Raw genomic sequence first — 23073 nt, forward strand, 5'->3', positions numbered from 1 at the left:
GCGATGTGTATAGTTATAGGGTTGTCCTTTTGAAGATCATAACTGGTAAAAGGCCAGTGAACCCATCATTCATAGACAACCCCAACATCAGCACACATGCCATATCATCCTCGTCAATGTCTCCATCCATTCTAGAGTAAACAGCTTCAAAGATCCTTCCTTTGCTATAAAGATCCCACAGCCAATACACTATGTTGTTGTTGTAATTGTTCTATTCGTTTTGATTACCAGGCCTTCGTCCACAGACAACTTCTAGCATAAGAACACCAAATGCATAAACATTCGTCTCAACATTAGCCCTTCCAGTAAGAAATGTCTCCGGAGCCATGTAGCCTGGCATTCCTACAATCTCATCTTCTAAACTCTGAAGAATTGAAATCAAACGAACAAAAAATTTATAAATTGAGTCATACCTTGGTTGGAGGATTCAAAACTTCAAAATCATCATCCATCAATAGAAAGACTTATTTTTCTCTATGAGAGTTATTAGGGTTTTAGCCGAAATGAACGTAGGATAAACAAAGAATGATCGTAGGGTTTAATTATAGTGTTTGGGTTTATTGATAAATTTGAGTTTTATTATTAATTTCATTTTGTACTTAATAGTAATTATGCAATATGGTAAAATAGACAATTAACTTTTAAAATTTTAAGTTGGGTGTAAAAAAAGGTTGAATGGGTTTAAATAAAATTTCCCTTTATGGTTTTCATTATAAAGAGAAGATACCAATTTGACATAACCGTATTTTGAAAGATTCATTGTTAGAAGAATCCCAACTCTCACTACCTGATCACATACCATAATTGGTTGTTCACGTTTAGGTTGTGTGGCTCCCAACTCATCATTTCCTTAACTAAATTAACTTCAATAGATAGCAACAATAATGCAATTAAATCATAATTTTCATAAAAGAAGTATTTAGTACTAATTATAGTAATAAAAAATTAAATTAACTCATGAAAAATTATTTAGTACTAATTATATTCTTATTTACTTGTTAAGTAAGAAGTATTGAGTTCGAATATCGAAAAATTTAATATCAAATTTTATTGTAGCATAAAAAAACTCATAAAAATTGAATAAAAAAACCATTTGATTTAGCTTTAGTTCATTCTCTTTTTGGTGCATTCAATTAGAATTTTGAGGCATTTTAATTCTTTTAATGAATCTAGGGGTATTCAATCAGGATTTCAAGTGATTCTTTGAAATTCAAGGTGTATTTAATTAGAATTTTAAGATAGTTTATTAAAATCCTTAGAAATACAAGTCTATTCAATTAGGATTTTAAAGAAATTTATAACATTTTAGGTGTATTCAATTAGAAATTGATTTTAAAAATTTTGAGAAAGTTGAGGAATTATAGGAAATTGGAGAGATTTCATAGTGTATTTTAAGAATCCACAAATCTCACATCTCCACATAAGGTTTCGAGAGAATTGTATCAAAATTTTATATGAAATATCTACAAATCAATTAAACTCCATAAAAATCCATAGATTTATAAATCTATTAAAATCTCTCAAATTCTCAATTGAATACAGCCCTTAATTTGCGGAATATTTAACCAAAATAAATAAATAAACAAAAAAGAAAAAAAAAGGTTTTTTTTTATTAGCACCCCACAATATGTTGAATACACCCCTCATTAAAATTTAATATTAAATGACTTACATATCTAATATGTAATGACAATTTCGACCTTATAAGGTTTTACAAAAAATAAAAATCCAAATTACTTTTCACATGTATATCCCAAGTTTATTTATCTTCTTCAACTCACAAAACCACTCTCATCTTCCATTGTAGAATTAATGAAACTACAAACACGTTAATTGGAAAAATTATTCTTGATGAATGAAACATGAAATCAATGTTTCGAAAACTTTACATGAGGTAAGGCTTTGTATTTTCATTGTTTTAGCGATTTCAGTCACCAAAATATTGGCTGTGATATCATAGTATTGATTCTTTTGCAATAATTCAGTTTAATTGTAGTGAGACTAATGAGACGCTCCATTGATGTTATGGGCAATACTTCTATTGATGTCCAAGTCAAATATTCCTGAAAAGCTCAGAAAACTAGTCTAGAGGTGAGCAATAGTCAAGACTAAAATAACCGGAGACCTTCAACTTACAACTATTGTTTGGAAGTTTCTTAAGGTCTTTGCAATCTCCGATATCCAAAGAAGAAATTTTTTGGTGAGACTAAACTGATGGAGGCAACTCGTTTATACCATTGCTACGTAAACTTAAGAATTCAATATTGTGTGGCATATTCAGAAGATACTTGAGACTCGTGCACCCTCCAAATTTAAGAAAAGTAAGCTTGTGAAGATATTAAAAATATGAAGAAACTTCAACCAAACTTTTACAGTAAAAAAGATTTATATGCCCAAGTTTTTTACTCCGAGAAAGATTTGAAACTTCAATTAGGTTTTTTGGAGGAACGCATATTGAACACTTTTAATTTCATAAGATTCTGTAAAAAATTGAAAAGAAACAGCCAGAATCAATACCTTAGCATGATTAATTTTCTGCATGATTGCATATTATAAAAGCAGTAAAAAAAATAAAAAAAAATAAAAAAAAATAAAAAAAAACTGCTGATAGAAAATATGAGGTATATATTGAGATTGTGGGGGTGTGAGAGTATTTTAAGAAAATAAACGGGGTGTATTAAGATATGTTTTAATTAAAAAAATAAATGTGGAGTGTATTAGGAGAATACTAAACCGAAATAAATAAATATCACTCTAATTTGAAACCAGTGGAATGGGCTTTTCTTCTTCCCCAAAAAATTTGAAAACAGAGGGAAACCTAACCAGACAAACAGAAAGGCTCGTCTGAAGCTGGCGGTAATGGCGCTGGACACCAATTCAATACCTCTACAGGACCAAGAAGAACAAGAACCACAGTTACAAGACCACAACGCAACCGCACACCACCCTTCTGCTCCCCCTGATGAGGTAAAATCACCGTTTAATCTCTCTCTCTCTTTGAATTTCAATGGTTCCGTACAAATTCGATGGGCATCTGTGGGTTTTGGAGTTTTTGGGTTCTGGGTTTTGATTATTGTTCTTCGAGTTGCGTTTTATTTGATTAGGAAGATAAAGTGGGGGAATTTGTGATGTGGGTATTAATCTGCTTTTCGGTTTATTCACTGTTAAAACCTGTATGCTGCTTAGATTTATGTTGGTTTCGATACGAAAACTAATTTGTTCTACTAAGTAGTAATGGAGGGCCAATTTGGAAAGACATTTTTGTCAAAAGAAACTATGCTTACACAAATTCTGTCCCATTTTAATAATCCTTTTGGTTTTTTGTTTCAATGATCAATGATGGTACCTTCCCTCACTCAGTGAATTGGGTTTTGGTATCGAAGTTTTTGGCCGTGGCAAAGAGACATTTTCAGCTTATCTAGTACAATTGTGTATTTCGTTGCATCTTGACTAAGTAGAAAATTTATGTTGGTGACGATTGACAACTGAAAAGCACACGCTGCCTACATGGATAAATTGTAAAGACATGTATAAGAGCAAGATTTTGTTCGTATGGCCAACATAATTGATGCTCAAACTGTTTTTCCATGCACGCATTGCAGCTGTTTGACATCTCAACAACAGTAGATCCTAGTTATGTGATCTCTCTGATACGGAGACTTCTACCAGCTAATGCAAACCATAAACACAATTCGTCGGGTTTTGAGGCCCTTGTGCAAGGATTAAATGCTGATTCCATGGAAAAGAGCGAGCCCACTCCACCTGGAGACATATCACCGCACTCATCAAAAGATGTATCTGAAAGCATGGACATTATTGACGATTTTCATAAAAATGCTCCGAAGGAAGGAGAAAACGTTGATTTATATGGTCTCCCAGTGGGAATAGAGGCTTGGGAAGAGTATGGTTGCATTTTATGGGATCTTGCTGCAAGTAAAACTCATGCAGAACTCATGGTGCTTGGGATTTTCTTCATCTCTTTATGATTTTTTGCTCATTTTGATTTTGTTTGGATGTGTTATATTCTCATTTGTGATCATGTTATCCCCAATAATCATTGATTAAAAATTTAAAAGACAAGCATTGCAAATTTATAAACAGTAATATCTAACGTTATTTTATTTCTTTGCAAAACAGTCATTATTGACATGACTTGATGGGTGATAACATTTAAAAAATATAAAGCAATTTCTAGCTTATCATTTTTGATATGGCTTCAACTTGCTTGTCACCATGAACAATAGAACTATTTTTGGAAAAGAATATCATATGCAATGGCCACAATTTCGAGGTTTTAGAAATTATAAAAGATTGGTGCTGGATTTGTAGTTTTGATTTTTTTCTATGTTTCTGGTACTCTTTTCTTATTATGTATTTTCTTTTGTATTCATGAGATAGACATATAAACTTATTTGTGCAGGTGCAAAACCTTGTACTTGAAGTGCTTTTAGCAAACCTTATGGTTTCACAATCTGTGCGTGCTATGGTTAGTCAATTTTGTCCTTTGCTATGACATCATTTTTGTTTTAAGTCGAAATTTTTCCTCTCCCTCTATCTCTGTTTCCCTCCAACTTTCGTGGTGAAAACTAGTGTACATGGTAACTTAGTAGTTTTCGAAGGTTCTCAGCATGCGACTATATTCTCTTTTCTTATTCCAGGAAATTAGCCTTGGAATTATTGGAAACCTTGCCTGTCATGAAGTTCCCATGAAACAAATAATTTCTACAAATGGATTAATTGGAATAATTGTGGATCAATTGTTTTCTGATGATGCTCAGTGTTTATGTGAAATCTGCAGGTAATTTTTAAGTTTCATCCATGACTCCTATTTAATTTTTCTGGATTTGGTATTATCATATTTGGTGTTGACTTGTATATGTTATTAAAGTTTATCCTTATTTCCTGTCCTATTATGCTGTATACTGTCTGTGTAATAGTCATTTTCTCAATTGCTTCTTGCATATTCCTGGCTTGGCGAGGAAATATACGACCTTGAAATTCGTTTCTACTTCTGTTGTTATAAACCGATTTCTGTGTGGTACATAAGGACAGTACGTACTCTATATTTCATATATCTCTAATGAATTATATGGAGCTTAATAATTCCTAATCATTTGCATTTAGCAAACAAGGGAAGTGGTGGTACATGTCTGTCTTCTTATATGTTGCACTCTTATTTTATTACAGTTTTACAGATAGGACATTGTTGTGGTTATTATATCATGTATCTTTATTTCTTCGTGGTGCTAATTTAAAAATGTTTTTCATGCCTTCAACGATACCAAGTGATTTTATAAATGATTTCACAGACCTTTTTATGCTTCTTGCCGTAACATGTACAAAGCGATTTTACAGATACCAAGGATTCATGCAGAGATTAATCTTACAATCATTATATTGACACAGGCTGTTAACTGTGGGTCTTCATAGTAGTGAACGTATTACTTGGGCCAAGGCATTGCAGTCTGAACACAATCTGAGCCACATTCTATGGATGGCAGAAAATAGCTTAAATCTACAGCTTATAGAAAAGGTAGCAGATACCATTTAAGTTTTTGCTCAAATGAGGTTTGGTACCTCGTCACTTTTTCTTAGACTCATAAGTGAAAAGTTTTTGCCCGAGTAAATCCTTTGGATGTTCTTGTTTATATAATTGTACTTTTTATCATGCATGTGGTGTTTATTGCTTTTTTATGGATACCTTTACACTTCACCAATGAATTACAATGGAATATGAAGTTGAACTGTGTTTGAACTCAGGAATTGATACCGGATATAGGACCACTTGACTTGAAATAATCATATGGTGTGAAAACCCTACCTATATTTGATTTAAACTTTGACAATAGTTTTAGGATCCACACCTTGGATTATGCCTATTATTCTCTTTTTACTGATGCTTCAGAGGGTAAAGACTGGTAAAACATATCAATAAGTCACTTTTAAACTGTATTACCTCTATTTCCAGGTTGGAATGTTTGTGTTCGTAGTCTTACTGAATTTTTTTTAACAGAATGTTGAACTCTTGTTAGCCACCATTGAAAACTCAGACGAAGTTGTGCATATTCTCCTTCCACCTTTAATGAAGCTGGGATTAGCAAGTCTACTCATAAATCTCTTGGATTTCGAAATGAGCAAATTAATGAGTGAAAGAGAACCTGAAAGGTTTGTAGATAATCCATCTGCAGCTGAAGTTTCCTTGTACATGTACCATGTGTCAAATTGGTTCTGCATTTATTTCATAAGCATTTTGATGTTTTCGTTTTGATTATGCCTTTTAATAGATTATGAAAAGGAGACAATTCTGTTACATTAGCTTTATTTAGGAAATAATATTGTTGATCATGGTTTTTTCAGCCTGCAATTCTTTTACTGTGTAAAATTCTGCAATGTAAAACTTATTTGTAAGTCTGTCACCTACAAATGTACTTGTAAATTCGTTCTGATATATGCTCATTTTTGTACAATTCCAGGTACCCAATTCTTGATGTAATCCTCCGTTCCATTGAAGCTCTCTCAGTTATTGATGGTCATTCCCAACACATCTGTTCAAACAAGAAACTTTTTCAGCTAGCTTGTGACCTAGTCAAACTCCCTGATAAAGTTGAGGTACCTATTATCTATCTTAGATATTATGGAGTACGAATCGTAGGTATACTTTATAATTTCCATGTTTATGAAGTTGTTGGTTTTGCTGTTTTGTTCACTGCTTCCAGCTGATAGTCTGGCAATTGGCTAATTTGCTGAAAGTTAACACCAATCAACTATTCACCACAGAGAATTGACATTCTTACTTTTCTTAGAAGTTTCATGAACAATCTGTTCTTTGTATCAAAAAAATCTAGAGGCTAACCTAAGGATCGTGTACATCAGTTTGTAATTTTGCAATTGGATCTTTGATGAAATAAGGATTTTAGTAATTTTTCTAAGAAGAAAAACCTTCCATTCAATAGTAATATGAGAAAAGGAGGACCTTGAAAAGAAAGGAAATGATATTGTATACATTCTTATGACTTAGAAACAACTGAATCTACTGACACCATCTAAATAACTTTACATCAACTGAATTACCCAATAGATATATGGATACTAGTTCTGCTGAAGAATAGTGAAGTTGATCATAAGTAGCAATCGAGGCTACTATTTTGTGGAGGGAAGGCAGCTATGACATTTCAAACTGCAGTTATCAAATGGTGTTGAACCGAAAAAATAAACAAAAGGAAAGGACAAAAACTATATTACATTCTGCAACAAAAAAAAGCTAGGTTGTTGCAGTCTTTATACTATTTTCCTTCTAATTCGCCATTTGTTATATTGGACCAAAACGTTTGTGGCGATTGACTCCTACTTACGAATTTTTTTGTTTTTAGGTGTCAAATTCTTGTGTTACAGCTGCAATTCTAATTGCGAACATTCTTTCAGATGAATCTACTCTAGCATCGGAGATAGCGGAGGGTAAACTGTTTATGTTTCCTTCACTTGTTTATTCCTTCCAAGATTTACTATCATGTGCTTTTGGTTTAATATCACGGCACGACATGGAAGTGACACTTCGTATCCGTCCAGATTTGCCTTTCTTACAGGGTCTGCTTGATTTATTTCCCTTTTCTTCGGACGATTTGGAAGCAAGGAGTGCACTCTGGAACATCATTGCAAGGTTAATGGTTCGAGTTAAGGAAAAGGAAATGAGCCCATCAGTTCTCCAGCAGTATGTTTTGGTTCTAGTCAACAAATCTGATGCGATTGAAGATGATCTTCTTGACTTTCAATTAGGCGACTTACAGTCAAAAGCTAGAACTACAGCTGTATCCTCTTCTGCCAATTTGTTAACTTACAATAACTATGCAATTAAGTCGATAGTAGAACCTTAAGTTCTTGTTATAGGTGATGTTTATATTGTTTCACGTACCAAATTCCATGTCTTGCAATATATTTTTCCTTCACTTTTGCTACAGCTTAGAAGGATCGTCAGTATTTTAAATCAATGGACTACTTCAAAGGATTATGCCAAGGATAATGACATGACGGACGAACATGCAGATGATTTAAGTGTTGATAGATTGCTGGACTGCTGTCGTAAGCATTCTGAGTAAGTTTGTTCCACAGTTCTTGGTTGTTACCCATGGTTATTAAATGCTTTTAAGATTCTTCAAAGATCATCTTGTTTAAAAAAGGTTTTAGTTTTCCAATTTTCAGTACATCTAATTAGTCTTTTTCTCGTTTAAGTATTGCATCATTCTTTTTATATCTAAATTTCAAAACAAAATTATAACCTTCATTTATTTTCTTGGGCTCAGCAGCGCCTACCCTTTGTCGTTGCCTTGTTGTCAACTTGTTAGTGTTTCGGGATTCCTTATAATTTCTTATCATTATAAGTGAAAGATGATTTACCCCACTTTGTGGGAAAAGGCTTTGTTGTTGTTGTTGTACAAGTGAAAGATGATTTCTTGAATTGACACTCAGGTGTGTCATGTGTGCATAGATGGCAAGAATACCGGAAGATAGTAAAAACTGTTGTTATCTGTATCTGACTTTAGTGCTTACTTTCCTTTTGTATTTATGGAAGAACGTCATCACTTTGTATTACTTTCAGGCATGAACCGTCTACAGTTTCTCAGGGTACGGAAGAATAGAGTCATGGCAGCGACAGAATCACCAGGACGAACATAATCTGTTTGAGATGTAGTTGTAAGAACGAGATTTCCAGAAACCAAAACTACATCTCAAACACAGAAGTGGATATTTGCATATTAGAAAACCTGCTTAATGCAACTCGAATAATGTTTTGCTGAGGCAAGGAAAGTCAGGACAGATGGTTGCACCGTCAAAGTTTCTGAAACTGAACAGAGGTACCTAAGATAGGAGAGGATAACATATACGATCTGCCCAATTTGCATCAATGCTGGATGATCTTTGTAATGCTGAAACTGCGCGAGCCGATAGATAAAAGAATCATGCAAGTACATTGGTGTATGGCTGCTGATTATGTTTGATACAATAATAAAGCTTACAAATTCCATGTACTAGTAACTTGAGCATGCTTGACATAATACATGTGGGCTTTCATACGTTTTCAAACGTTCTTACTTTTGATGCAGGTAAGCAAGGGATTTTCAAATGTCGAGCACAACTGGTAGGAGTTGCTTCAAGGAAAATGTTGTACATAGTTCGGTTTCCATCTCTCTCTCTCTCTCTCTCTCACCCTTCCATTAGGCGCCGATAGAAAAGATTGTATGCCTCCATAACTTCGAGGTACCACATTGCCTCTCGATCATGGGAATCCGAAAGATCAACCATCTTGTGTACCTGATATTCAGTCACAGACGCAGCTTAAATTTCGGTGTTACCGTTTCTAAATCTGTCCATGTATACAGTAGCCACCTAAATTACCGGAAAAATTCTTCTATCACTGGTTCAGATGACAAATCACAACAAAATATTGTTTCCTACATCCGAATTTAAGTAACAAATATAATATATGTAACGCTACTTAAATTTGGATGGGTCTAGGTCATACAATGTGAGTAACAAAATTAGTGTAATTTTATTCTCAAGACGTCAACTAAAAGACCTTAGGTTATGGGTCACACAATGCGATTAATATTTTTTTATTATTACAAGCGATATTATTACGCTAAATTAGTTAACGTGAGTAATAATTTTACCTGGATCATTGGCGGCTCATTCTTACGGAGCGTGTACCGTCCAACAGTCATTACATACATTCCTGCATAAATAAATGAATAAAAAAAGAAAAAGATGCTAAAATGCGCATAAGGAAGATGCGAGGATGCTAATGTGCGCGGGGGTGATACCGATTTTCCAAGTACGATGGCGCAATTCGGGTCTGAGGGAGAGCTCGATGACTCCGGTGCCGTCGTCGAGGAGCAAGCGCTCTCCGTCGTCGAAGACATGGACCAGAATGCCCTGCGAGTGATCAGTCGGTGTTAATTGAGAGTAGGAGGAAGGGAGAACGGTAATTTGGGAAGATTAGAGACCTGCAACCAGGCGCGTTGGAAGGCGATGCCGTGGAGTTCCATGGCGTTCTTGGTGTCTTCGGTCGCGTCTTTCAGTTGGACGCACAGCAGCTTCAGTGCTGCTAGGTTGTAGTCCATCTCTCTCTCCCCTCTCTCTCTCTCTCTCTCTCTCTCTCTCTCTCTCTCTCTACTAAACGCAACCTCGTCTGACTTCTGCTAGTGCGTTTTGGACCGTCTTAGGGAAAAATGAGAGGCAAATTCAAATTGTTTGAGAATGGAGAGCCAAAGTGAAATTGTCGCATTTTCAGTATCCGATAATAAAGGCAATAACGGTGTCGTTCAAAGTAATGGAGACGGTGAGATTGCTATATGGGAACTATTTTAACTGAAGATTTTTTCAGTGTATCCGGAACACGGTGTATCATAAAACAAGTGGTTGAACATTTGAAAATTAAAAATAAAAATATTTGTTCAATTATATTATGACACGTGGTGTATTGGGTTGTGTTACAATAACATTAAAAAATCTGAATATTTTAAGGGTAGTGCTATCCACACACCTTTTTTACGCCTTAAACACTTCATGTTAATTTCTATCATTTGATGTTTTTTAATTCATTCAATTGAAGGCCGAAAATTGAAAATATGAATTGAAAATGATGTCTAAGAAATAAAAAGAGGTGTGTGGATCGTACCATCCTATTTTAATCTGTTTGTTCACATGAATTATAGAGGCAACAAAATACATTTGTGTGCTATTTTTTGTGTGATATATGATTTTACTGAAGAATACTACTATGAACAACTTTGGTAATCTAATCTAATGTTAGTTTCTTTAGTACTTCATCAAAAGTCGACTGTTGAGCACACGAACTCATTTTATAAGGTGTTTTAAATTCGTAATTTGGCTACAAAATTTACATGTTATACAATTACATATATTTACATGAATTATATCTAACCGTTAAATGATTATTATTTTAAATACATATAAGTATAGTAGTTATGTCTTCAATTAGTATGTGACCTTTGGAATGTGGGGTACTAACTTTGATCGAATTATTATTATTTTCTTTAATTTTATAATTTTGGCTTCTAGCTTATGTGTCATGTACATGTCTTTAAATGTTAAATTATTAGAAGGATCCTTTATTTAACCAGATGTAGCAAAATATAGATAAATGCACTAGACCTAAACATAAAAACTTAATTAATTTTTTATTTCAACGCAATAAACACAATTCATAATTCATTCTACTAAACTTACATGAGTGGAGTTTTTAGAACTTTGTCATCTAATTGATCATTTTTTTTCTCTCACGATAATTTAAAAGAAGCACACCAGCCATCAAATTAACAAGAATACAAGCAACCAAATACACCAGCCCAGCACTTATTTTAATTTTATAATTAAACAAGAAAAACGATGATTAAGTGCATAATTTAATTTAATTAGGAGATGAGGGAGATGCCACTGCTGAGCAAATCATTGGCCAAAATTTGGTTTGCAGCCTCAGAAGGATGAAAGCCATCCCAAAAGACATACTCAGACGCATTGGCGCAGGTCCCTACTGAGTCTGCATTGCACAGTATTGCTGTTTCTACCAGCCCTGTTCCACAACAAGCCCGCCTTGCCTCCGCAAACCCTGTCAACATCAGTCACTAGTAAGGGCGACAACTCGTGTCGATGGGTCGTGTTCGTCTCATTGAACTATCAACCCAATTTATAATCGTGTTGTGTTCAAAATTTCGAATTGATCCATTTATATTGTATGTCATGGGCCCATCAAGAAAAACTAACCAAGAATTATCTGTCGCATTATACTACCAAGTCATGTGATGAAAGAAATAAATATGCTACGTGTTTCATGTGAGTTTCTCTCCAGCAAAAAATAATGAGTTAGATGTATGCAAAGGTATAATTATCATCCCAATCCATATGTCATATGATAATAATCATATTTCTTATAGTTTTGGCAGTTGTTTTACATCCGGATTCTCTCCTATCTCACCAACGCCATACAATAATACATGGGTGTTGCTATCTCCTCACCCGATTTTACTTTTTACATACACTTCTCAAGTTTTGGTAGTCGAATAAAATCAACTAAAGAAGACCAAAGAATAAAAATTAACATGAAATATGTGAGATAGATGTGTGAACAACACCACCCTAAAATATAACACATCTGCCAAAATATTTTCATTAGACATTAATTGATGTGACAGATTATATAACGGAGAAGAGATCTTCTCCGGATCTCTTCCACCAAGGCTACCAGATCAAGTGATATGGACCTTTAAATTTTTATTCAACGGCTAAAACTTATTATAGCTTTTAAGGGATCAAAACAGGTAGGCCGTTGAATGAAATTTCAAAGATCCATATCACACTATTCGATAGCCCTTGGTGGAAGATCTCTTCTCTATATAATGGTCTTCTTCTAGAAATAATTGAGGTTAATTTAAAATGTAACTACTTTATCTTACTACTTTAGTTCGTCGTCATCTAGTAGTATTTTTCACTTTAAATGCTACAAATGCAGTCCCTAACTCTGAGGAAAGCCGTACTAAAATTTATTCTTGTCGCTCATGCTAGCACATTTTGTGTTAAGCTGCAAAAGTCGTCCCTAGATCGATTTTGAAAGAAAAGTCAAATTTTGTCGTTTCTGCCCCATCGAATTACTTTTAAGTTTTGTTTAAGCTAATTTTGGTGCATGACTAACTTTAAACCAAATAAAGGCTCTTCTTCTTCACGTACCATTCTCGGCAGGCTTTGTGACAAGGTCATAGAGCGGTTGGTAGATATCAAGGACGACCAACTTAAGACCAGAGAGGTCATTTTGCAAACTCTGAGATGTGGCATTGAGCTTGTTATTGAATGAGATTGCAACATTGTTGACTTTATCCACGCACTCATTGCTGTGCGACCCAAATATGGTGATGGCCGCCGGCAGGCATCCAAGTGGCGGCAATGTGGTCACTCCGATTCTCCTTGCTCCCAGTGCATATAGATTCTGTAACAAACCATTTTCATTAGTTTCTTAATGGTTAGGGTTTGCAGTAATTCTCACCATTTTTAGTTACTATACTTCATAAGATAATTGAAGAACAAACGATAATATTTATCTTGTAGTTTGAATTCGATTTCAATTTGGTTATAATTATATTTTTAATTAAGGGTGGAGTGAGAAATTTTCAGTGGAGTTGTCAGATCTCTTAATAAACTATTATATGCGATTTTAGTCTACTAAGAGGGTCTCACGGTAGCCTTGTCTCCATCTCTGCCGCCTTTGGTTTCAATTGTTTCCCCTTAGAAATAGTCCAGTCTAAGACAATGAAGGGTAAGAAACGAGGCTTTAGTTTGCTATTGGCTTGAATTGGGTCCAAATTGAAATCTGTTAAGAGATTTTTTCTCTTAATTTTCAGTATTAGGAGAGGTCCAATTTCGAATCTCCTCTTCCCGTTCTTTAATAAAAAGGTATGGAGAAGAATTGTGATCTACCTGAATGAATGTTGCATAAGCTTGCATGAGAATGTCAGAGAACTGGTTGGGCGTATAGACCTTGTAAAGAAGAGGATCAATGTAGTAGTTCTGAAGAAAGTCACTGCTCCCAGCACCAACAAGGTAGACTGCATCAGATATTATTGAAGTAAAATTGGCTTTATTTCGTGCTGCAATTCCCACCACCTTGTTTTGGTATTCCTTGTAGTACTCCAGCTGCTGATTTAGTGAAATTACATCCTGCATGTAAACACCAAGATTTACATACGAAAAATTAAAAAATCATACTACAATGTTCATGTGTGAGAAATTACAGAGATCTTCTAACTAGTTAAAATTGCAATTGTTTCTTTCTTTTTACATATAATTTTGCTGTATACTCATAATAGCCAGAACCAGCTGAGCCAAAATTGGCACCAATCAAGAGGTTTTTTCCATTGGCTTCTTTGCTAAGATAAGCTGGAGGGTAAGAAGTAAATCCAAGGTTTTCAGCTGCAGTCAAAGAAAACAAACCAAGAAAAAAAAAACCAATTAGTGGGCTAAAAAAATATTGTCTAAAAAGGAGACTTGAGAAATGCATGGCGATTCTAAGATATAAATAGTTCCAGATGCAAGTTACGCTAGTTAGTGAGTTGGTCAGCGAATGCAATGTACCAATTCCCTTGCACCTAAGTTTGAATCTTTCTTTCTGTAAATTAGAGCAGATTAGAATATAAAAATACCAGTGAAGTCTGAAGCAAGCTTTCCATTGCAGAACCTCCCAGTTGGCTTGTGATTGACAAAGTCTCTTCCATAAGGAGGGAAGTTGGCTTTGATCACGGTGTAGAGGTGGTTGTTGTTACCAGCATCCACAACTGAGTCCCCAAATATGAACATTGCAGGAACCAAGGGCTGCCCATTTGCCTGCAGAGAAAATGCTATAATCACAAGAAGGAAAGAAACTAATGATCCCATTTTCTTTCTCATCAGAACTGGGATGGGGGATTTATGAAGAGCTTTGAAACAAATATATATATATACATATGTATATATATTATATTATTATTATTACAGTGGAATGTTTAACATTGGAGTGTGAATTTGCCCATAGGCTATGAGTTGGGCAATTTAGAGGTGCTAAACAGATTACTTAATTGGGGATACCAACCACCAATATATTTAATTGGGGAGAAGGAAAAACCAAACTCACCCTCTTGAGATTATAAGAGACACGCAACTTTCTAAGGGTAAAAAAGTCTTTTAACTCCAAAATCCATGCATGTTATCTACGTATAGGACTACTCAAAATCAATTTAACTGCAGAATAAAGGGGGTGGTTCGTGGAGTGTCTTAATGAAGTGTGTTCTTTGAGCTGTCATAGCGTCTAATACACATTGGCATGCAGCTGAATTATATAGACATACATACAACCAGTTGCAGGCCATTTCTTTTGTTCTTTCAGTTTTGTATTGTGTGCCATATTATCAATTTCTATGGCAGTTCTTCAATCACTTTCAAACCCCCCTTGTCGAAATCAATTGTCTTTGAACTTTGCATCTGAATCACACAGCTTTTCAGACTCAGTGTTTACTGGCACCTGTCGTAGCTATAATTTTTGTTCTTTTAAATTCAATTTGGAAGCCAACTTGGTCTTTGTTAATTGTTACATGCAGCAATATTTTCAATGTGGACAAGGATGTTATTTTACTAAATGTAATAATTTCAGCTCATTGATAAACCAAAACTTTTTTCCCAAAATTAAAGAGCGGAGTAAGAGAAGATTGCAAAAAACTGATATTCATACCCTATAATTGATGAACCAAAATCCACCAACATTATTAAACTCAAGATAAGAACCACATACAGCTACACTTCAATTTATGTCTCATATAAAAACTAAGCCCCACCATATGACTCGTAAATATCTGGTCGGAGCATTGGAAAACGAATTAGGAACATGTAATCATATTTAGAAAAATCTTTTAGAAATTGAAACTCACTTCGGGGTTAATAAGACTTAATTATTGGGATATTTAGCTTAAATATATTGTAAATATTATTATTCTTTAGGAATATGATTGTGTAAATTTAGAGTAGGAATCCTAATAGGATTTGGAGACCAAATCCTCATAGGACTATTACTTATAAAACAAGAAAACTCATTATAATTAAGTACAAATAAAAACATAAGATCAGAGTCACGGGATGAAACACATTAACATAAGATCAGAGTCATGAGATGAAACACATTCTCACATATATTTGAGTCATTCTCTCTCTCCCTCTCCCGTCGCTCTCTCAGTCTCACCCACTCTTAAAGTTTAGTTTACAACAGTTCAATTAACTTAAAATAACTCAAGTTTGTTGGGCCGAACCTAGCCCGTTTAGCGGGTTATCTAATGCAACAACAATTGTAAGGTCTCATTGTTTGTCTCAAATTTATAATCAAACCCTAGAGCATCAGCCAAAGCCTTGAACTTGTTTATCTCAGAGCTTGCAACATGTAAACCGACCAACGCATCCGCACCACTTTCACCCTGGTAAGATGAAAACACAACGAAAAAAAATTAGCCTTGTGCAACAAGTTACAATAAGTAAAGTGGATTGTCAGCATAACAGGTACAAACCTGTCCACTGTAATGGAACAAGCTTATGTTCCAAAGGGGACTGAAAGCATCTAAGAACTTCAACAAAGCACCTGGCCTCGCTGGAATGGAAAACTGGCAAAGGATCTCATTTTCGATAGAGGACGATCGACCTCCCACCTGATGCATATACCGGAAATTTATGGGATCAAAACCTTAACTGTGAACCATTTTGGAGAGGCAAATAAAGGAAACAAAGTATGGACGAGTCATTTCATAAATCTCATGTTATACATATGTTTAGATACATATATATCACATCATTACATGGGACCTGGGTTGATAGATAGAAGAAAGAAAGAAAACTGTTTGCTGGGGTAATAATTTGGTTAAAACAAAACTTTAAACATGACAGAGAGAACTAACAACCCTCAACATGTCATTACACATCAAATTTTGTTCATGTTTTTGCATCGATTTGATTCTTTTAAAAACCGAGAGATACAATTGGTGTCTATATAATGAAAAATAAATAAAGGTGAGGAGATTGATTACCAAAAATTGCATATGATCTTTAACTAGTTCCTTATTCGTAAGGTTAATCGTCAGTAGTTGAGCCGACTTCATCCGATCCAACATTTCTTCCAACTCCAAAACAGTTTGAAAGCCAACACTGCAACATATATATGACCATAGAGACTCAATCAATATGTGGAACAATTATACTACAAACTTTTTTAATGTTGGATTTAGTTGAAAACAATATTTTTGAACGACAAACTTTCATGTTAATAACATCATTTTCTAATTTATTAATATTTCTTACAGTACTGAGAGAAAGAAACATTAAGGATTTACTTTACAAGAACATAAAGTTAAAGAGTAAGAGGTCCTTGCCTGTACAGAATAAGGCCACTTTCTTTTTTATCATCATATCTGTAGTTTATCTCAAGAATATTCATTGGACCAACCTGCTAGTCAAATGTTGATATAAGCTAGCGTTCAGAATTGATGAATCAATGTTTTTTTTTTTCCTTATGATAATGATAGGAAGAGGTTCTTTTGAAATACCAGTTCACAAAACTGTTTGAAGCTTCCACGCTTTTCTGGAACAAATGTTGCAAGGAAAACTTCGCGTCTCCTACCAACATCGGCTAGTTGAGATACCAATCTTAGTCTGTCAAAGTTCATGTTAGCTCCACTACTTATAGCAACAACATTTTCACCCTTCAGTCCATAATATTTGCAATATGCTTCTGCTCCAGCGATGGCTACAGCTCCTGCCGGTTCAAGTATGCTCCGTTTTTCCTCAAACATATCCTGCAACAGAAGCACACGAACTAAAATACAACTAAAGTAGGAGATTGGAATCTCTAAACACAGTCTAAGTAGAAGATATTAAAATAAAACATGATTAGTTGAAACTTTAATGAGTATAAATTAAGATAAAATTAAGACTCACTTTTATTGATGCACAAACGGCATCACGACTAACAAGAACTACTCCATCAATGAGTTCTCTGCATAACCGAAACGTTTCTTCCCCTACCTTTTTTACTGCTATTCCATCTGCAAATCCTCCCACTTTCACCAACATAATTCTCTGACCATGATGTATGGATAGTGCCATTGCGTTTGCATCGGATACCTCTACCCCAATTATCTTGACCTGCATGATTATGAAACCAATTAAGTCATGCAATCACCAAAGATTAATTGCGGACGAGCATCTTGATAAATGACTATGATTTCACATAAGAGGCTAGGATCGAGTGTGTGAAGATAGATCATTACATTAAGCATCAAATAATACACATTTAAAAGGAGATAGATATATTGACAATAAAAAACACTATCTTATTAACACTTGCCAACACATGCTACGTCATTCATTAGGCCAGATATATATCTTACACACACATACATATACCACACATACATCTACCACGCATACATATACGTCCTTGTATGAAATTCTGAAATCATTTCAAAAACATTGCAAACCTTGGATAGTTGTCCAATAATCTAGTGGGTAGGGTGTTGGATTTTTACTCATACATTGAAATTTGAAACTTTCCCTCTTATAAAATAGTATAACAGTTTCGAACTCTTCCTCTTGCCTTAATAACGGTCTTTGTTTTTTTTTTTTTTTTTTGGGAAAAATCACAAACCTCGGGGCGAACTCTCTTGACATAGGAAGCAATTCCAGCTATAAGTCCACCACCACCAACAGGCACAAAGATTGCATGCAATGGACCTTGAATTTGACGCAGAATCTCCATTCCTATAGTTCCTTGGCCAGCTATGACATCTGGGTGGTCAAAAGGGTGCACAAATATTAAGCCTTCATCTTCGGCCCTTTGTTGTGCATATGCTTGGGCTTCATCATATGAGTCACCCACAAGCACTACTTGTCCACCTAACTTCTCCACTGTTTTCCACTGAACAGAAAATTCAGGAAAACCCAAAAATCAGATTCTTGATAATTAGAGAATTGCATTTTAATCAAAATAGTTTTTGAGAATGGGCCAAAATGATTTGACAGAATTTGAGAATATATATTTTTGTCATTTTGGTCTTATTTAATGGAGATTTTTCACAGAATGACCAAAATAATTGACGGTGGACAAACTCAGGGAGCATTTTTACCTATTTTAAATTTCAATTACCAAATTGAGGAGTTATACCAATCTCATGGACTATTTTGGCTAAAAAACTTCTAGAATTTTGTTAAACCTGTGTGTTTGAGAGAGAGAGAGAGAGAGAGAGAGAGAGAGAGAGAGAGAGAGAGAAAGAAGATGTCACACTTTGATTTCAGGAGTTGTAATGGGCATGACAATCAGAGCAGTGCAACCAAGTTTTTGTGCCGATAGTGCAACTCCTTGAGCATGATTCCCTGCTGATGAACAAATGACACCCATTGACAATTGTTTCGTGGAAAGCTTTGCCATCATATTGTAAGCTCCTCGAATTTTAAAGGAGAAAATCTGCATGCATTATCAACTACCTCAATTAGATTCTTTTAGTATTAACCATGACAGAGAAAAAAAGGCATTTTTATTGAAATTTTAGGAAGTAGTACTAGTAGTAACTTCGTTTTAGTCAGACATACCATTTATATTAGTTGTTGGTTGAATGTTTTTAATGGCAACTAATACAATAAGGCTCTATGCAGCAAAACTCTTGCCCATCAGATTTCTTTAGAATGGTTTAGATTAAAAGGAGGGGTTGGGAGGGGACAGAAATGAATCTAAGTCCAAAAAATGTACACCTATTATGATATTATTGGACCGAAACATTAATGTGGTAATAAACTTGTTAATGCACAAAACCGGAGGTCTTGGAACAACGTAAATCCGACCGTGAATCTGCATGAAATGTAAATAACACAAGATGTATTGTGGTTCACCCCAAGGTTTGGGTTACGTCCACACTGATATTGTATTTATCTGAGAGGTGGATATTGTATTTATCTGAGAGGTGGATATTGTATTTATCTGAGAGGTGAGGGGAGTGAGGGAGAGAACCTTTGAATATGAGAGGAGATGTGAGAGGGGTGAGAAGGCTTTAGAAATGGCCTTCCCTAATTGTGAGGGTGAGGAGTCATTTTATAGAATAAGGGATCATCACTTATTACATATTTGCCCCTTCCTTTATTACATAATTACATTTAAGTCTCCCGAGTATTTGTACAAGATCTAAATACGGAGGCCCTAAGTATGGTATAAACAAAACTCATTCTATGTAAAACCTTTTCCTACTTAGGGCCTTTATGTCCAGCTTGCCTAATATATAGGTTTCAAAGAGAAATTATTCATATTAGTTAGAATTATTCTTGTCTCTAACAAGATGTCGTGAACTATTGGGGCAAAAGAATCTAGGCAAGACTTGCTGTAATTTTGTCCCCTGGGACATGTGCGAATTTGGACTGCCTATCAAGCCAGAATCCAAATATATAGTAGCTGTCGTTTTTGTTTTAAATAATAACTAATAAAAATAAAGTATGTATACCTGTCTGCATATTTACACTTCTATTATTTGTTTACTTAACGAACCAATAATAAAGTATTTGGTTCAACGCTATAATCGTGCGTATATATATTTTATGGTACTATGGTATAAACATCCGTATTAGAAGATATTTTTTAAGTTGTTTTAAGATTCAGAAAAGAAAAAAATCTACCATCCACTGCCACTCTATCATGTAATCTTTTATCAGATGGAGGTTAAGAAAGTTGAAGTTCCACCATAAAACTAATTGACAATATGAGGAGTAACACAACTTTCTTATATGTCCATCAATGTGAGATTCATTCTCAACAGGAGAATACATACTATAGAGTTTTGTATACTTTAAATGGATTATAAACGACTTATAGCACTCAAACTGTGAACTTGACAACGTTTTTATTTTCTAGATACAAACGGTAGTAAGAAAATGAGAACCATACATAGAACCTCATACGTAGGATGAATCTCCTAACAACTTGATATACAAGCCCCTCGAAGCACCGTAGGAATGATTATTAAAACCGAACCCTATGTACTGATGTTAGTTTAGAACAAAAATTATTAGTGAATCCATATTTATCGGTTAACCTATTCCGACATAGAAAAAGTGATGACTAATTCACTAGACCCTCTAACATAGCGTGGACTAATTGAATAACATTAGACCAAATGGTTACAACTAGCAGAATGCATACGAGGAAATATCATGTGCCAAATGCAAAACTAAACAAAAGGAAGAAGAATATTCTCACAGGTTGTAGGTCCTCTCTCTTGAGCCAAATATTAACATGAAGCTTCTCAGAGAGCTTGGAAGCATAGTCCAATGGAGACTCAATGGCAACATCATAAGCTTTAGAGGTCAAAATCTTTGTCAAGTAACTCATGGCATCGTGAATATCATCACTACTTCCTTCTCCTTCCACTAATTTATCAGGCACTGCTCCAAGAAACCCACTCTCGTACTGTAATGTCTCCGGGGCCACTATCTTCAACTCCTGCGGTGTCGTTTTGAAGGGACCGAGTGGTAGTTTGGAAGGTTTGATGGAGATTACTTCAGCAGCTGGATTTGTTAGTATAGCAGTAGTGATGCATGGTGATTGGTTTATTATGAGGTGTGGGAAGGATGTTGATGATGAACTATGCTGCCGTACGTTTGTACGGAACAGAGGTGAGGAGGGTGAAGGAGTCAGGCTGCAGAGAGTCTCCATCTTTATAAAAAAAAAGAAAATAATGAAACAGACAGAAGAAGAGAGACAGACGAATTAATAGAAGAAGAACTAATGCTACTATGTTTGTATATTTGAGAAGGATTTGGGAACTTTGGAGAGTTGGTATCATTATATAGAGCCAAAGCTAGCAAGCTACGGTAGCACAGTAACATTTCCTTTGTTTAAAAATTTAAATGAATTAATACTACAAACAAAGGGAAAATGATTCTCGCCGGATCATTTTCATGGGAATCCTAAAGATTCCATGATCGTGATCGTTCATCGTACATTGTACAGTCAGAAATCATTTCAAAATTTTAAATTTTAAATTTAATATAAATAGTACCTAACAAAAACTAACCGCACAATATACGATGAACAGTCACGATCACGGAATCTCCAGGATCCCCATGAAAAAGATCCGGCAAGGATCCTTTTCCCAAACAAAATGGGAAAGAAAAATGATGCCGGGGATCATTTTGGACATTGATCCAACTTGCAAGCAAATAAGAAAAGAAAAGGTAATCAAATGTGAGCTCTTGATTATATCACAATTTCAAAGAAATGTTTTTTTTTACCTCAGACTCATTAGAGAAAAACTAAACTTACATTATAAAACCAAACAAAATATCACAACTACTCAATAGAAAATGCTAGAAATGTCATATTTTTGTACTATATTTATGTATCAACTGATGTAACATGTAATGTATACATGTCACGTCAATTAAACCCACCGTATTTATTACCGTTTGGATGAGTTTAAACCACGTCAATTAAATCACCCAAAGCCACCATATTAATTACGGTTGGATTAGTTTAAATTTCGAGATATGTTTAATAAATAGACACAAATCTCAAAATTTAAACTCATCCAACGATAATAAGTCAGGTGGTAAGCATTACCACAACTTGAGGGAGAAATTTTTCAGTGTCGGTAACACGATTTGGTCACTAAGCGTAATAATACAATTGATTGGAATTTTTTTTTTCAAGTTCTCAATCAATTTGTGTTATTACACTTGGTGTACCTGACCTTATTCCTAACACATTGAGAAATCTCTCTACTTGAGGGCGGTGAGAAATACAGCCTTATTTCATTAAATGTTGATTATATGCATCACTTGTCACATCAGATGATACATTAACATGATATAAATGTATTAAGGGTGATCTACCTAACATTTCTCATAATCAATAAAAAAAAGGCAAGTGAATAAATGAATATTCTTTTTTACAATTGATCTCATGAAGCAAAAATGTTACTTGTATCATATTTTTTATGCCACATTTGTAATAGAGATAGAGCCTACAACACATGTGGGTCTCATTTCTATTAGAGATGTGGTATAAATATGAAAAATATGATGAGTGTAGAATTACTCTCTCATGAAGTGTTTTACTCTAGAAAAATGTTAGAAAAATCACATTTTTGTACCCTATTGGTATATCATTTGGTGTGGTGAGTGATGTGCAGATGTTATGTCAATTAATAAGTTTATCCCTTTTGATATTGGTTATGCGTATTATTTATAAAAACTAAAGGCGAAGAATTTTTATAGCATGAATCGGTCATCCACGCAAACGAAGAAGAAAATATCGCAGTAGAACAAGCATATCACACGGTACACAAATACAACAACAACAACAAAGCCTTTTCCCACTAAGTGGGGTCGGCTATATGAATCCTAGAACGCCATTGCGCTCGTTTATGTGTCATGTCCTCCATTAGATCCAAGTACTCTAAGTCTTTTCTTAGGGTCTCTTCCAAAGTTTTCCTAGATCTTCCTCTACTTCTTCGGCCCTGA

General features: G+C 34.7%; 4 protein-coding genes across 8 annotated transcripts; 1 reads left to right on the top strand and 3 right to left on the bottom strand.

Moving 5' to 3' along the window:
- Window positions 1-2753: 2753 nt before the first annotated feature.
- Window positions 2754-9357, top strand: LOC126591044 (uncharacterized). Of its 3 annotated transcripts, none has more exons than XR_007612225.1 (12): window positions 2754-2967; window positions 3603-3956; window positions 4421-4486; window positions 4659-4798; window positions 5407-5533; window positions 6014-6165; window positions 6474-6609; window positions 7371-7455; window positions 7567-7805; window positions 7956-8089; window positions 8594-8970; window positions 9099-9357. XR_007612225.1 is itself a non-coding variant. In XM_050256576.1 (11 exons), exons 1-11 carry the CDS (start codon window positions 2860-2862, stop codon window positions 8631-8633), a joined length of 1581 nt encoding a protein of 526 aa, XP_050112533.1. In that variant the 5' UTR covers window positions 2754-2859; the 3' UTR covers window positions 8634-9023. The 3 variants fall into 3 exon arrangements, 1 of the variants encoding a protein (XP_050112533.1); XR_007612226.1 differs by having other exon boundaries at window positions 8594-8849; XM_050256576.1 differs by lacking the exon at window positions 9099-9357 and having other exon boundaries at window positions 8594-9023.
- LOC126591045 (uncharacterized) lies at window positions 8913-10327 on the bottom strand. The gene is made up of 4 exons (XM_050256578.1): window positions 9999-10327; window positions 9816-9927; window positions 9666-9727; window positions 8913-9306 (listed from the first exon to the last, which is right to left on the bottom strand). The coding sequence occupies exons 1-4, from the start codon at window positions 10113-10115 to the stop codon at window positions 9199-9201; spliced, it is 399 nt and encodes a 132-aa protein (XP_050112535.1). The 5' UTR covers window positions 10116-10327; the 3' UTR covers window positions 8913-9198.
- Window positions 10328-11170: 843 nt separating this feature from the next.
- LOC126588562 (GDSL esterase/lipase At5g22810) lies at window positions 11171-14466 on the bottom strand. The gene is made up of 5 exons (XM_050253663.1): window positions 14205-14466; window positions 13844-13974; window positions 13483-13722; window positions 12739-12994; window positions 11171-11623 (listed from the first exon to the last, which is right to left on the bottom strand). Exons 1-5 carry the CDS (start codon window positions 14446-14448, stop codon window positions 11430-11432), a joined length of 1065 nt encoding a protein of 354 aa, XP_050109620.1. The 5' UTR covers window positions 14449-14466; the 3' UTR covers window positions 11171-11429.
- A 1190-nt stretch (window positions 14467-15656) lies between these two features.
- LOC126591443 (threonine dehydratase biosynthetic, chloroplastic-like) lies at window positions 15657-21349 on the bottom strand. Of its 3 annotated transcripts, none has more exons than XM_050257124.1 (9): window positions 20810-21349; window positions 18854-19033; window positions 18218-18487; window positions 17596-17715; window positions 17118-17366; window positions 16944-17020; window positions 16602-16719; window positions 16089-16226; window positions 15657-15998 (listed from the first exon to the last, which is right to left on the bottom strand). In XM_050257124.1, exons 1-9 carry the CDS (start codon window positions 21263-21265, stop codon window positions 15858-15860), a joined length of 1749 nt encoding a protein of 582 aa, XP_050113081.1. In that variant the 5' UTR covers window positions 21266-21349; the 3' UTR covers window positions 15657-15857. The 3 variants fall into 3 exon arrangements, with proteins under 3 accessions (XP_050113081.1, XP_050113080.1, XP_050113079.1); XM_050257123.1 differs by having other exon boundaries at window positions 16944-17017; window positions 17509-17715; XM_050257122.1 differs by having other exon boundaries at window positions 17509-17715.
- Window positions 21350-23073: the final 1724 nt, after the last annotated feature.

This window comes from Malus sylvestris, chromosome 11 (assembly GCF_916048215.2).
Source record: "Malus sylvestris chromosome 11, drMalSylv7.2, whole genome shotgun sequence".
In the NCBI taxonomy this organism is placed as follows: Eukaryota; Viridiplantae; Streptophyta; class Magnoliopsida; order Rosales; family Rosaceae; genus Malus; species Malus sylvestris.

Bases quoted from the DNA above. Each gene is read 5' to 3' on its own strand.
- LOC126588562 (XM_050253663.1), bottom strand. From the start codon at position 14,448: ATGAGAAAGAAAATGGGATCATTAGTTTCTTTCCTTCTTGTGATTATA. The intron at 13,975-14,204 runs GTATTTTTATAT...CTTTGACTGCAG, and splicing joins GCTTGCTTCAGACTTCACTG to CTGAAAACCTTGGATTTACT. The intron at 11,624-12,738 runs GTACGTGAAGAA...TGATGTTGACAG, and splicing joins CACAAAGCCTGCCGAGAATG to GGTTTGCGGAGGCAAGGCGG.
- LOC126591044 (XM_050256576.1), top strand. From the start codon at position 2,860: ATGGCGCTGGACACCAATTCAATACCTCTACAGGACCAAGAAGAACAA. The intron at 6,610-7,370 runs GTACCTATTATC...TTTTGTTTTTAG, and splicing joins AACTCCCTGATAAAGTTGAG to GTGTCAAATTCTTGTGTTAC. The intron at 7,456-7,566 runs GTAAACTGTTTA...GTATCCGTCCAG, and splicing joins AGCATCGGAGATAGCGGAGG to ATTTGCCTTTCTTACAGGGT.
- LOC126591443 (XM_050257122.1), bottom strand. From the start codon at position 21,265: ATGGAGACTCTCTGCAGCCTGACTCCTTCACCCTCCTCACCTCTGTTC. The intron at 17,021-17,117 runs GTATTTCAAAAG...ACATTTGACTAG, and splicing joins TCAAACAGTTTTGTGAACTG to CAGGTTGGTCCAATGAATAT. The intron at 15,999-16,088 runs GTTTGTACCTGT...TCATCTTACCAG, and splicing joins TGTTCCATTACAGTGGACAG to GGTGAAAGTGGTGCGGATGC.
- LOC126591045 (XM_050256578.1), bottom strand. From the start codon at position 10,115: ATGGACTACAACCTAGCAGCACTGAAGCTGCTGTGCGTCCAACTGAAA. The intron at 9,928-9,998 runs GTCTCTAATCTT...GATCACTCGCAG, and splicing joins TCCAACGCGCCTGGTTGCAG to GGCATTCTGGTCCATGTCTT. The intron at 9,728-9,815 runs GTATCACCCCCG...TTATTTATGCAG, and splicing joins CCATCGTACTTGGAAAATCG to GAATGTATGTAATGACTGTT.